This window comes from Emiliania huxleyi, assembly GCF_000372725.1.
Source record: "Emiliania huxleyi CCMP1516 chromosome Unknown EMIHUscaffold_17, whole genome shotgun sequence".
Lineage (NCBI taxonomy): Eukaryota > Haptophyta > Isochrysidales > Noelaerhabdaceae > Emiliania > Emiliania huxleyi.
Window position 1 is genome coordinate 1063173 of NW_005200881.1, and position 12758 is coordinate 1075930.

Genomic DNA, 12758 nt, shown 5'->3' on the forward strand with positions numbered 1-12758 from the left:
CGCGCTCCGTCGCGCTCGAGCGCGTCTCGCCGGCTGGCCTGGCCCGCGGGGTGGGGGTGGGGTGGGGGTGGGGTGGTGGATCACTGGGTGGAGGGTGGAGGGTGGAGGGGTGCGGCGGAGGCGGCGCGAGGGCTCCGCCGCGGACGAGGAAGGACCGAAGGAGGAAGGTCGGAGCAGGAAGGTCGGAGCAACGGGGATGGGGAGGGGCTGGGAGGGCGGCGCCGCGCCTCTGCCACGAGCTTTGAGGTCGAGGCGACCCGGTCGGCGAGCGGCGCGCCACGCTCCTCGTGCTTCTCGAGCGAGGTGGCGATGCCCTTGTACTCGTCCCTCGCCGCGAGCAGCCGCTCGCGCACTATGTCCGCGTTGCACGCCGCCAGGAAGAAGTCGTACCGCCGCTTCCCGCCCGACGTCTCGCGCAGGAAGTTTGCGTGGACGGCTTGGGTCAGGACGGCGCACGGGTTCTCGACTTGCAGGTTGAAGTGCTCGGCGAGCGCCGCGACCTGTCCCGGGCGCGGAGAGGGCTGGCGGCGAGGGCGGCGGCGGGCAAAGGGGCGGGGGTGCACACCTGCTTGCGGGTGGCGGCCACGCCGTTGATCTTGTAGCGCGAGCTGGTCTTGTTGCCGGCAAGGCGGGTGAGCTCGCTCGTCACCGTCACGTTGCGCTCCTCCTCGAGGCGCGCCTGGGTCTGGGTCGACGCGCGCTGCGTCTCCCACGGGTCGTCCGAACCGTTGTACAGCACGAGCACGACGCTCGCGTAGTCCTTGCCGTCCTGAATCAGGCCCTGCGCCGCCCGGGCGCCGCCCGCCGTGCCAGAGTGCTTGTTTGGGTTCCCTCCCAGCGCCTGGATCACGCCCGCGAGGATGGCGCTCTTGCCGGTGCCATTGCTTCCGACGATGAAGTTGACGTGCGGATTGAAGTCGAGGTGGAAGTGCGAATGGGCTTTGAAATTCGTGAGCGTGATTGAGCGCAAAACGCCGTTCTCCGCCTGGATCGGCCGGCCCGGCCGGCCTGCGCTCGTCCTGGCGGCCGGCATCGAAGCGGCCACCGCGAGCGGTTGTTGGGCTTCTCTGAAAAGAATTTTACGATGGCCCCCGCAACTGAAATTGGCGCTTGCTCGAGGAGAGCTCGATAGACTCGAGGGGCCAGGATATGCAGCGAGGAGGGCGGAGCTGCGCCGAAAGGCGCAAGAAGCCGCGAGAGCAAGGGACCGGCAGGAGGCGGCGGCGCCGCAGAACGAAGCAGAGGAGAGCGACGCGACAGAAGAAGAAGAGAGAAGGTAAAGAACGACGAGAAGGGGGCGACCGCGAGGTGGCATGAAGGTCGCAGCGAGGAATCGGCGAGAGGCTGCGAAGAGAGATAGGAAGAGGCGGACGCCCAAGGGTGGGCGACGGCTAGCGCACCACACCTCTCTCCTTAAAATCCCTTGTGTGGTGGCGGCGTGCCGTCCTCCCATCCCTCCCTTGGGCTGTCCGTTTTCTTTCTTTCTTTCTGAAATTGGCGCCGCATCGTGTACTACCGACCCACGCCAAGGCGCGGGGCGGTGGTGCTCGCCGGCGCTCGCGGTGCTTCGGTGCTCGAGCGCGCTCAACATTGTGGTCGTTCAGGGCGGCTCGCACAGCGCCCGCAGACACACACACACACACACACACACACACACACACACACACACACACACACACACACACACACACACACACACACACACACACACAGACAGACACACAGCCCCTTCCCCTTCCCCTTCAAGACCACAAGGGCGAGGACACGCGCAGGGGCCGCACCTCTAAGGGAGTCACGCTCGATCAATTACGTAATCAATTGTGAGATATCTTGTTTTTTTAGTGTATGTAGCTCTTACGTACATTGTTCAATTATGAGAACGTCAATCGTGTTATCGCTGCTGTGAAAGTCTCTCACGGCGCAACACTCTTCACCACATGCAGCCTCGACATACATCATGTGGGTCACACTTACTCATCACACAAAACTATATCCGATTCGGTCCCCTCGAGCTCACTCCGCTCAGCCGATCTTGCGGTCGTTGTAGCGCAACATGAGTGCTGCCTGAATGTAATCTGCGAGCGTACTCACCTGCAGATCCCCGAACATCGTCTTAAGGAGCGCAAAGACGCGCTCACACGATGCCGAGTTGGGAGAGATGGCAAAGACAATCTGTGCTGCCTGTACCCACCCCGAGATGGCATCATCAGAGTTCGGCACGCAGTACAGCGTCCACATTCGGCAGCACGCCGTCTTGGTTGGCGGCGAGTGCGCGGCCCAGAGCACGCAGCTCCTCAACGCGCCGAGGAACCAAGAGAATCTCCAACCGATCACCCTCAAGGGCGTACCTTCTCTTGAACAAGTTATTTAGGGACACCCCCCTACCGCCGCCCAGTACGTGCTCCGCAGCTGAGCCCACGCACCCCACAGCAGCTCAGGGACACAATTAGCTCGCATACGAGTGCTGGTACGCACAGCTCGACGCGTACTCGAATGCTGCCACTGTCATTCTAGTCGGCGAGCGGCGGCGTCACAGCGTCGACTCTCGCATCGCGATGAGACGCACTGCTTGCCCAGACGCGCGCCTTGGCGCGCTCCTGTGGTGCAGGAGGAAGGCCAGCGGTCGTGCTGCGCAGGCCCGGCCGTCTGGCTGAAGGGAGCAGCAGCTGGCGCTCAACAGCAGCGCTGGCGAGCGGCGCAGCCACACCACACTCCCGCCAAGCCACGTGTCATTTCCCGCCAAGATTTGGCGCCAAAATGGCACTTTAGTGTCCACCTAGCCACGTGGTCGCGGCCTGAAGCTCCAAGCTTCTGGGAGTGAGGTCCCACATCACAGGGCTCCATTTGGCTCAGTTGGAGGCACCGTCGAATCGTTCGCCGATGTCCGAAACCGGGGTGTCCCTAAATAACTTGTTCAAGAGAAGGTACGTTGTACGCACCAGCACACGCACATCGAGCATCGCTGCAAGCTCAGGCTTCAGCGTAGCAGAGTGATCACGCAGCAAATTGGCCATTTTGTCGTGGTCGCGTCGCCAATTCCGCGATCCAGAAGGAGGCGCACGAACGGCTGAAGCTTATCCAAGTTCTCTGCCATCACAAACCAAATCTCGGCTTTAGACCACCAACGGACCTTGCTCTAGCCAGGCACCAGCTGTGGCGCCACCATGCTTTTCCAGAGAGCCTTGGCACCCTGATGCGGGTCACGTCCACCTACGAGCTCAACTGGAGCTCAAGCCATGGCGTCGTAAACTCGAAAAGCGTTGGCAAGACGATGCGATCGCCAGCATTGGAGATTGTGTGAGAGATGCAAAGCGTGTCTGCGGCGTTGATTAGCGGTATTCGACGAGCACCGCGACTCTGAACTTCGGCCGTCCAGCGCTGGGCAGCGTGATGGCTCCTACTCGAGGCGCGACATGAGTGTACGAGGACCTCAACGCCTTGGTTTGGCGAACCAGCATGAGAGGAGCGGAGCCGCTGTAGCTCCTCCCTGCAGCTTGCGCGTCGCAGTTTGGCCGACGTCCCATTCACCGCGCATACTGCGGCGGCTCTCCAGCTCAAGAAGGCTGCGCTCGACCACCACATCGCCCGAGTCAGTGGTCCGGACGCCCCGCTGAGATGAGCCTCGCGCCGCAGTGCAGCCAATTTGCGCGGCCGTGATGCGCGGATCGAACCGGTGCGATGTTGTTCGGCACTCTAGATGGCCTGAACATGCTTGCGTTCAAGTCTCGAGGTCTGCGCTTAAACTTGAAAGTTTAATAAAATCCGCAGCGACCGGCCTAGTAAAGAGAAGTGAGCGGGGCGAATGGCACGTCCTTGTTAGAAGGCAGGGTTGCGCGCTCAGCCACGCACGTGCACGTGTGGATTGACAAAAATGAGCACTTTCATTCCCTTTGAATGCCGTGCCCGTGGCCCGTGGGGCTCCTGCCTGTCTGGTGTGGAGTTGCGAGCGAGTTGCCCCGCCCCGCCGTGGGACGGACCGGCCCGTGGTGTCTGGTGACCTGGTGACACAACCGCCGCGCGCGCCCGGAGTACGACCCACATCGCAGTACCGGTGCACCGCCGCGACGCACTTCGCGCGGCAGCGAGGGGCCGGCTGTCTTGCCACTGCTGCCGCCATGCTCAACGACCTGGCAATCGAAGCACCAATTGGCACCGCCGACAGATACATAAGGCTTCAAGCACGTGCCACCTGGTGTCGCGTATGCGCTCATGAGGGCGTACGCAATCCGATCCATATTGTTTGCGAAGTGGCCGACAAGGCCGTCACTCTGAGCGAGGAGGAACGTATCGACCATGAACTCGTCGAACTCTCTCGCGGGCGTGAAGCCCATCCGCCGTCCCTGCAGGGCGACGGGCGCAAACTCCTCCTCCCCCAAGAGGACAGTCTCGATGGTGATGCCGCTGCTGGAGCTCGCCGAGGAGGGCTCCGCGGGATCGCGGTCTGCTCCTCGTGGCAAGAGGGGCAAGGCGCGTGCCGAGGGCAGGGAGCGGGCGAGGCACGCGGCCTGGCGGGAGGCGGTCCGCTTCGTGGCGGTGAGCCAGGATGGCGCCGGCGCCTTCCTCAACGCCATCCCCATGCGGGATGACATGCGAATGGAGACCTGGGCGATGCGGATCTCGGTGCAGCGCCGCCTGGGTCTCCCCCTCGACGTGGCTTGCCAGGCCGTGTCGGTGGGCAAGAAGACTCGAAACAAGAAGTACCACGACGAGTTCGGCGACGCTGCTGTCAACGTTCCGCAGCAGGGCCACAACATCAAACACAAGTGCACTCTTCAGCGCCTCATCCTCGCCCGCGCCGCGTGGGGCACAGCTGTGCGAATGGAGCCGACGAACCACCTCGGTCATAGTTACAACAAGCAACCCGACGTGGACGCGTGCAACATTGGCACGGGCGGCAAGCGCTATTCCGGCGATGTCAAGGTCGTCTGCCCCCTCACCAGCAGCGGGGAGCACGGTCGGAAGGGCGCTTTTGTCGCTTTCGGCAACACCGAGGCGTTCTACCTGAACATGGTCGTGGGGCATGGGCCCTACTGCGAGGGGAGAGAGGGAGGCGAGGGGGAGGGGGAGGGGGGGGGAGGGGAGTGTGAGGGGTACGGCGTACGGGGGCGAGGGCATGGAGGGGGAGAGGAAGAGCAAGGGCGAGAGAGGGCAAGGGACCGGGCGCTGGCATACCAGGGGGGGCAGGGTGGTGGGCGGCGATCGCCGCATACCGTCCTATGGCGGCGAGTATCGCTACGCCAGGGAGGACAAGGACGTCGACGTGCAGCTGCTGTTGTTCGAGTCGTTCGGTGGGTTCGGGAAGGGGGTCGGCGAGATCCCGCTGGAAGGCGGCGAACGTGCTGCAGAACAAGCTGACGCGGGCCCAGTACCTCGATGAGGTGACATGGACCACCAAGAGCTGGCTGGGGCTGCAGAAGCAGCGTATCTCAGTCGTTCTTCACACGGCCATCGCAGAGCAGATTGTGAATGAGCTTGCCTGCACGGCGAGGGCGGTCGAGTGCACGGAGCTAAGTGCCTCGCCGTCCTCGCAGGAGTCGGTTAGGCGGCTCCCGTGGTGTACCTGTGTTAATAAATAAATAAATAGAGCAGTCATCTCGTGCCTGTGTTAGAAACAGCGCGCTAATATTATACATTCTTTTCCTCGCCGCCGAGATTTCTTCCTCGGCCTTTACAAACCGCGCAGCGCGCGCGCGGGGTGAACTCCGCGTACGCAGCTGCTGCCGCACGTCCTCGTGCATGCTGTCTAGCCTCTCCGCACAGCCGCGGCTGCACCCTTGCGGCGCGGAGGCCAGCTGGCGCAACCTCTCCGCCGCGGAGGCGCAGATCGCGCTTTGGGAGGCGGCGCTCGACGCGCAGGCCTCTCACCGCTGCACAGACCGCTCGACCCCCGCCTCGTCCGCGGCACGCGCTCACTCCTCCCGTCCCGCACATCGCGCGCGCAGCTCAATGCGATCAAATCCTTTAACGCCGACCTTCCCGTGCTGGGCCGCGAGGGGCGCGCCAGCAACATCGCGCCGGCCGACGACGACCCTGCCGTGGACGCCGAAGTGCCCGACGAGGTGGGGGCTCGCCAGCCCCGGCGCCGCCCGACACACAGGCCTCCGACCGCCCACGCCCGCCCGCCCGCGCGCAGGACGAGGAGGAGGAGATGGATGACGAGCTGCAGGAGGACACGGAGGAGGAGGAGGAGTTTGAGGCGGACGAGGTCAGCTAGAGCTGGGAGGCGGCGAGAACACGGCGCGCACCCCGCTGGGCGGGGGAAGCCCACGCGTCGTTGTGTGGGGCGCGCGCTCTCTCCGCGATTCGACACAGTTGTGTGACGGATTGGGCGCTCTTTGAGTGGGTGCGGACCTGCCCCGATCGCGCCGACACTCTGACTCTTCGAGTTGTACAGGCCCAAGCCCCTATACTCTGAGTGCCCCCCGCCGAAGTAAAAGAAGAAGCCGCCCAATCAGCTCTCCGCGGCTGGCGGCTGCGGGATCCGTCGGCGTAGCCTCGAGTCTGCCTCGCGAGTTCCGGCGCGCGCCGCCACGCGCCCACCGCTCTGGCCTCTGCGCTCTCCCCCTCTCTCGTTCTATCGCGCGCCCCTCTGCCGCTCTGCGGCAGCCTCCCTGGCGGGCTGGAGCTGGCGGTGGCGCGGCGTGCCACTGCGGCGGGGCACGGCCCACTCGGCAGCGCTTTCTTCTCTTGCTCTCTCGCGACGGAGAGAGACGTGAGACAGAGAGCTGTCGGCTGCGGGAGGAGCGCGCCGCGGCGGGTGGGTCTCCTCTCGAAATCCACTTCGTACGGCCGTACGGCTTTATATGCAATATGGGCCGGCGAAGCCTCTCCCCTCCGTACAACATGTAGAATATTACAAGAACAACAAAACTCCATCGCACAATACTGACTGGGCACAGTGCTGCTGCTGGCACGCAACAGGGAACAACACGCTGTGGGCACCCAAGTCAAAAACATCTCTCTCTCTCCCAAGTCCAAGCTGGAGTTGATCGTTGCTTCCCTTTCGCGAGGCGGTGGCCGGTGCGGACTGCCGGAGGCCTCGGTCTCCCCTCTGCCCGTGCGACTTTCGCTAACTCCCTCAGCGTAGATCGTCTCTCTTCGGCGCGCTTGAGCACGTTTGGCACCAAGAGGCTTTGATTCTTACGACCCTCACCCGCCAAGGCAGGTGAGAGAGAGAGGGCAGGTGTGCACTCTGCTACCGTCGAGTAGTACTTGTGTGCTCACACCCACGACTAACACTGTGGGGGGTGCCCGAGCATGATGTATGTGCGCGTCTGTGCGTGTGTGGGACAGACGTTGTTTTGTCCTATGCGCGGGGCTTCCCGCGGGGACCGAAGACGTACCGCCGCCGCCGCTTGAGAACGGCGACTCGAGGAAGAAAGCTGCACAAAAGAGAGATCACTCGCAAACAAGGCACAATATCCAAAAATGGATGCTGCCAAAGCCTACACTGTCATCCCCTACCAGCTCTCCGACGAAGCATGTGCGCGCGCGCCCTCTCCCATCTGACCCGCGACGCCGCTGGCGCTTTTACGCAAGCCCCGCCGGCCGCAGACGCCAACCTGCTGCGCAACCCCGAGCAGTGCGGCTTCCGCGTCCTGCAGCCGGGTGCGGTGCGCGATCCGCAGTTCGGCTACCTGTTCCTCGAGAGCCGACGACACGAGGCGCGCCGGCCTCGCCTTCTCGACGGCCTCGACTGGGTGCCGTCCTCTGCCGCCAACGCCTCGAGCCGGGTGCTGCACGACGGCGTGACGGAGCTCGTGCGCAACTACTGTGCGCGGCGCACCAAGTCCGAGGCGGCGCGCCCGCAGATCCGCCCCTTTGTCGAATTTCAGAGGTCTGTCAACGACGAGGTGAAGCAGCAGTATCCGCAGGCGTCCGCGCTCGACCACAAGACCATCGTCGGCCGCATGTGGCGGGCGATGCCGAGCGCCGAGAAGGAGGCGTACAAGGCGCAGGCGGCCGCCAAGAACCGGAACGCACGCCAACGGATGGCGGCGGCGCAGCCTCAGGAGCTCCTGGTGCGGCACGAGATGTGGCTGCAGCTGAGCGATCTCTGGACGGCCAGCGACCCGCCCTTCGACGGCGCTTGCTCGGAGCGGCTGCTGCTCCACTACCTCGGGGACGACGCGTGGCACTGCCTCTCCTGTCCGCCGGACGCCATCGGCATCGTCACGGACCCGTGGGTGCCGTCCACCCCTTCGCCGTGGCGCAGCATCGGCTCCGGCATGCGAACCACCGGACCGCAGGCGCCGCAGCTCGTGCTCAGCTACAGCGATCAGGGCGAGGCACGGCCGGCCCCACAGGTCGTGCACGCCATCCCTCTCGTGGCGGGCCAGCAGGCGGAGCCTGGTGCCCCAACCGTCCCGAGCTTCGCGAGTCTGCACCAGCTTGGCCCGTCGACTTCGCCTGCATTGACAGTTGCTGCCTCCTGTGAGGACGCGGATCTGGCGGCGCACTTTGGCAGTGGGGCCAGCTTTGGCGGTACTGGAGCGAGCTTCGGTGGCGGAGCGGGTGGCTCAGCGATCGACTACGGCATTGCCGGCGCGAGCTTTGAAAGCCCAGCGAGCTTTGGCGGTCTCGCCGGATTGAGCGCTGCCGGAAGCTTCGGCACGACTGCCCTCGACCAGTTCCTCTTCCAAGTCCAGAGCGGGGATCCGTTCCACGATGACGATGGCTTCTCCCCGCTGCAATCACTGGCCACGCATCGTGTCGAGGCGCCCGCAGACTCCACGCAGCGAGCACCAGCTTCCAAGCACCTCCCTTTATAGGCGACCTCCGTCCCTCTGCCCAATCGCCCGACCGGGAGGTTTGGAGCGGCGCACGATGAGGCGCGGTGTGCAAACCTTCGCGTGCGCCGCGCGGAGATGGATTAGCCAGCGCCCGTCGAGCTGTAGGCGGAAGACCTGCTCCTCCTCACTCGTCTCGTCCAAGAAGAGCCGATCATGCGCTCGCTGCCGCCAGCCAAGACTGCGCGCCGCGCCATCGGCGGGCGCGAGCTTCCCCTCTCGGACAGGTGCGGCAGCGCCCCCGACGCGTGGCGCCCCCCGGCCCTAGCGCACCTCACGCCTTGTCACCCCTGCCACGCGTTTAGCCCAAACGTGATGCGGGCGGCCGCTCTACTCGCCGGCGTGGAGCCGAGCCCGCTGACGATTCCTCAAGTGGGTGCGAGTCCGATGTCGGTGCCCCCAGAGGCCGGCCCTTCACGAGACCAGGCGACGTCGCCGATTCGCATGGAGGAGACGGAGCCCGACGCAGACCTGCCAGACTTCTTTACGGGCGCCCCGGCCGACCGACGCGCCGCGCCCGCGGCAGATGCGGAGCCGGAGCAGGCATGCCGCGCGAGCGAGGGCGGCGAGGACTCCGCTGCCGCCCACCCGACGAGCCCCACCTCCGGCTTCACCTTTGAGGAGCTATACACGGCGATGCTCTGAGTCGGCCCCCGCCGTTGAGAGTCGCGCGATCGCGCACGAAAGCGAGTCGAAGGGCTCGAGGCGACGGACACGCGTGGACACGGGCTCCCCCGAGCGCGAGGCGCTTTTTGCGACGTGTGGAGCCTCGCGGGGCACAGGGGGGGGCTTTTCGACAGAGGACACGGAGCATGCGAGTGGGCCGGTGGTGTGCTCGGTGATGGGTGTGTATGGAGTTTCGAGGGTTAAGGTAGGTAGAGGGACACTCCAAGAACACTCAACACAGCACACCGCAACGAGTGCAGGCCACAACCTCGCCATTACCGCCGACGGCGCTGTTCGGCCTGGCGCGTGGCGGCTGGCGCCATGGCCCATGGAGATGAAGAGGTGTGGGCGCCGGGGCAGTGGGAGGCTCTGAAAGCCTGTCGAGCAGCACCCGCGGATCGGGGTTGCGGATCGCGCTGTGCAACTTGGTGGCCGTCATGAGGCAGCACAGCGTCTGAAACGCTTCGGCGTCGCTGCTTAGTCTCGGTCCAGCACGCCTCGACGCGGCGGCGCGGCCGAGTACGGCTCGATGCCACAGCGCGTCGCCACGGATGGGATGCGGCAAGAACGGGAGGGGGAAGCTCCAAGACCGCTGCGTTCTTGCAGGAGAGGTCCGCGGCCCGCACGGCTAAGAGTGCCGTGAGTGCTAAGAGTCAGGAGGCAAAACCGAATACACGAGAAAAGACCGTTTAAGAAAATCGGCCTCACCGGCACGCGTCGCTGGGTTCCGCGCCGTTTTCTCCAATACTGCCGTTATTAGGCGCACAAACCCGCCTCTGAAGACACATCTGTAAGTCTGGTGCACTGGCAGGAGCCATTAACTCGCATAGGGGACGCGTGCCAGCTGACTGTAGCCAGCTTCCCGGCCTCCGGCGTCTACCGGGAGCCTCCCGGACCATCGACCTCGGGAGCTCTCCCGCACCGTTTAAGCGTTTAAGACCGTTTAAGGAATCGGCGGCCCAGGCAGCCCTTAAAACCGGCCCGGGCCCGGTTTAAGCCGTTTAACCCGCAGGCGCCCCAGGGCCCACCCTTTTAAGCCTAGCCCTAGGGGTACCCTAAGCTTCGCGCCTGGGGCCCTGGCGTCCTCAGGCCAGCGCACCCGCAAAGACGCCCGCGAGAAGGTCCAGCGCGAGGCCGCGTATAGGGAGCAAATTCTTTTCAATAACAAGCACAGCGCCAAGGCGTATTTTCTTCTCAATAACAAGGCTGTGAACAAACGCTCTCGACTCGGGCTGGTGCAGGATGGTGGCGAGCGTGACACCGCCGACGCGCAGGGAGACGAGAGCGCGCTCACCTTTTCTTTTTCTTTTTCTCGCGCAAGGTTCGCGAAATTCTTTTTCTATTAAGCCCCCGGCGATGCGGCGTTGGCTCATCAATGGTCCGATCCCTGCTATGAAGGGCTGCTCGGCGGTGCGAGGGTTCGTCGCGTGCTTGTTCGCAACCACATCGACGTTCGGGCAGGGAGCCAGCATGTGCTAGCGATGGCGACAGCGGTGGTGTGTGTGCAGCACAAGTCCTTGCCAGCTAATTGTAGAATTCTTTTCCCCCGAGGCCCGAGTCCGGCGCCCTGTGTAAGTGTTCTGTAAAAAAAGAATTCTTTTCAAACTCCTCATGCGTGGTCGTGGTCGTGGTCGCTAATCGTGTCGATCCTCTGCCTCGGTGCCCTCGTCGGCTCGGCCTCGGCAGCCTCTGCTGCGCTCGTCCCGCTGCCGCCCGATTCATACCGCCCCGTTTTGCTGTTCACAGCTAGGGACGGCCTCTGAGGCAAAGAAAAACCACCCCACGGCCACCACTCGAGTCGGTGCCTGTGTGGGACGTGTCGTGGACCTGTCAGGGACATGTCCTGGACATGTCTCGCCCACACTCGGAACAGTCGGAGCCCTGCGTCCCGTCGGCGACGGAGAGGCGGCGGTCGGTGCGGTAGAGGCGGCTGTTCTCGAGGAAGGCGTAGGCCACGCCGTCGGACAGCCGGAAGCGCTGGGGTTTTCTGAATTTGACTTGGAGCACTTGGAGATCGCATACTTTTCTCGTGCCCAGTGTAAAAGAAAGAAAGAAAGAAAACAGACAACCCAAGGGAGGGATGGGAGGACGGCACGCCGCCACCACACAGGGATTTTAAGGAGAGGTGTGTGGTGCGCTAGCCGTCGCCCACCCTAGGGAGTCTGCCTCTTCCTATCTCTCTTCGCAGTCTCTCGCCGCTTCTCGCTGCAACCTTCATGCCACCTCGCGGTCGTCCCACTCTCGTCGTTCTCTCCCTTGTCATTTCCTCCTCTGTCGCGTCGTTCTCTTCTGCCTCGTCCTGTGACGCTGCCGCCTGCCGGTCCCTTGTTCTCGCGGTTTCTTTCGCCTTTCGTGCCCAGTGTTGTGCGAGGGAGTTTTGCGGGAAAATACTTTTTCTCTTTCGCGCTTGGCGTGTCAGGCGGGGATGCGTAGCGTGAGCGGTCTGCTAATCATGCTCGCTGCCTGCTCACGCGCGTCGTCGGGTCCTCGCGTGCGCCTCGCCTCCAGCCTGGGCCGTCGCGGAGCGGGCCTGGGTCGCTGTGCTGCATCACCGCTCCTCCAGGTCCGCTCTGCGGGCGCCTACGGCGGCGGCTCTGGCGCCTACGATCGCTCCCAGAGCAGTGGCGGCGGCGGCGGCGGAGGCGGTCCGCTCCGCCGCCGGCCCGACGACTACATTGCTCGGGTCAAGGAGGCGGCGGTGCTCTCCGAGGTGATTGCCTCGACGGGCCTCGAGCTCATCCCCAGCGGCCCGACCTTCAAGGCGCGGTGCCCGTTCCACAAGGGAGGCGAAGAGCGCACGCCGTCGCTGAGCATCGACGACCGGACCGGCTACTGGAAGTGCTTCAGCTGCCAGGAGGGCGGAGACGTCTTTCGCTTCCTCATGCTCTCCGAAGGGATGGAGTTCCGCGAGGCGCTCGCCGCGGTCGCGGCGCAGTACGGCGTCGAGCGCTCGCCAGCGCCGGCCGGCACCGGGCCCGCGCCGGCCTGGCGCCGGCCGAGCGAGGCGGGCGCCGTCGCCGGGAGAGGCGGCGGCGCGGCCGGCGCAGCGAGCGCGCCTGCGCCGGCCGGTGAGGCTGGCGGCGCGGGTGCGGAGCGGCTGCTCGAGGCGCTGGACGCGGCAGCCGAGGTGTACGAGGTGTCGCTGCGGGATCGGTCCGCCGCGCAGTGCGCCGCGATGCTGCGGCGGAGAGGGATCCGAGCCAAGACGTGCTCCCTCTTCCGCCTCGGGTATGCGCCCCTCCGCCCCTCCGACAGCGCCACGGCGGCGCTGCGTGCGCGCGGCTTCACCGAGGAGGAGCTGCT

General features: G+C 64.7%; 5 protein-coding genes across 5 annotated transcripts in view; 4 read left to right on the plus strand and 1 right to left on the minus strand.

Annotated features, from left to right (window-relative positions):
• The window catches only part of EMIHUDRAFT_462777 (hypothetical protein), a gene marked incomplete at its 5' end in the record, with an annotated part of 5178 nt that extends 4145 nt beyond the window's left edge, over positions 1-1033 (minus strand). Inside the window, 2 exons of the mRNA XM_005784631.1 lie at positions 258-500; positions 566-1033. Of these exons, the coding sequence (XP_005784688.1) occupies positions 258-500; positions 566-1033 (711 nt within the window). The remainder of the gene's footprint in view (positions 1-257; positions 501-565) is intronic.
• A 4645-nt stretch (positions 1034-5678) lies between these two features.
• Positions 5679-6432, plus strand: EMIHUDRAFT_434291 (hypothetical protein). Its single transcript, XM_005784632.1, has 3 exons — positions 5679-5856; positions 5943-6059; positions 6134-6432. Exons 1-3 carry the CDS (start codon positions 5737-5739, stop codon positions 6212-6214), a joined length of 318 nt encoding a protein of 105 aa, XP_005784689.1. The 5' UTR covers positions 5679-5736; the 3' UTR covers positions 6215-6432.
• Positions 6433-7416: 984 nt separating this feature from the next.
• On the plus strand, positions 7417-8642 carry EMIHUDRAFT_462779 (hypothetical protein; the record flags this gene model as incomplete). Its single annotated transcript, XM_005784633.1, has 2 exons — positions 7417-7483; positions 7555-8642. Coding segments are annotated over exons 1-2 (1143 nt in total), but the record flags the coding sequence as incomplete, so codon positions are not given.
• Positions 8643-8937: 295 nt separating this feature from the next.
• EMIHUDRAFT_352723 (hypothetical protein) lies at positions 8938-9672 on the plus strand (the record flags this gene model as incomplete). The annotated part of the gene is made up of 2 exons (XM_005784634.1): positions 8938-9016; positions 9095-9672. A coding segment is annotated over exon 2 (242 nt), but the record flags the coding sequence as incomplete, so codon positions are not given.
• Positions 9673-11907: 2235 nt separating this feature from the next.
• The window catches only part of EMIHUDRAFT_99202 (hypothetical protein), a gene marked incomplete at both ends in the record, with an annotated part of 10897 nt that continues 10046 nt past the window's right edge, over positions 11908-12758 (plus strand). The window contains one exon of the mRNA XM_005784635.1: positions 11908-12608. Coding sequence (XP_005784692.1) covers positions 11908-12608 — 701 coding nt within the window. The remainder of the gene's footprint in view (positions 12609-12758) is intronic.

Bases quoted from the DNA above. Each gene is read 5' to 3' on its own strand.
- EMIHUDRAFT_434291 (XM_005784632.1), top strand. From the start codon at position 5,737: ATGCTGTCTAGCCTCTCCGCACAGCCGCGGCTGCACCCTTGCGGCGCG. The intron at 5,857-5,942 runs GCCTCTCACCGC...TCGCGCGCGCAG, and splicing joins AGGCGGCGCTCGACGCGCAG to CTCAATGCGATCAAATCCTT. The intron at 6,060-6,133 runs GTGGGGGCTCGC...GCCCGCGCGCAG, and splicing joins ACGCCGAAGTGCCCGACGAG to GACGAGGAGGAGGAGATGGA.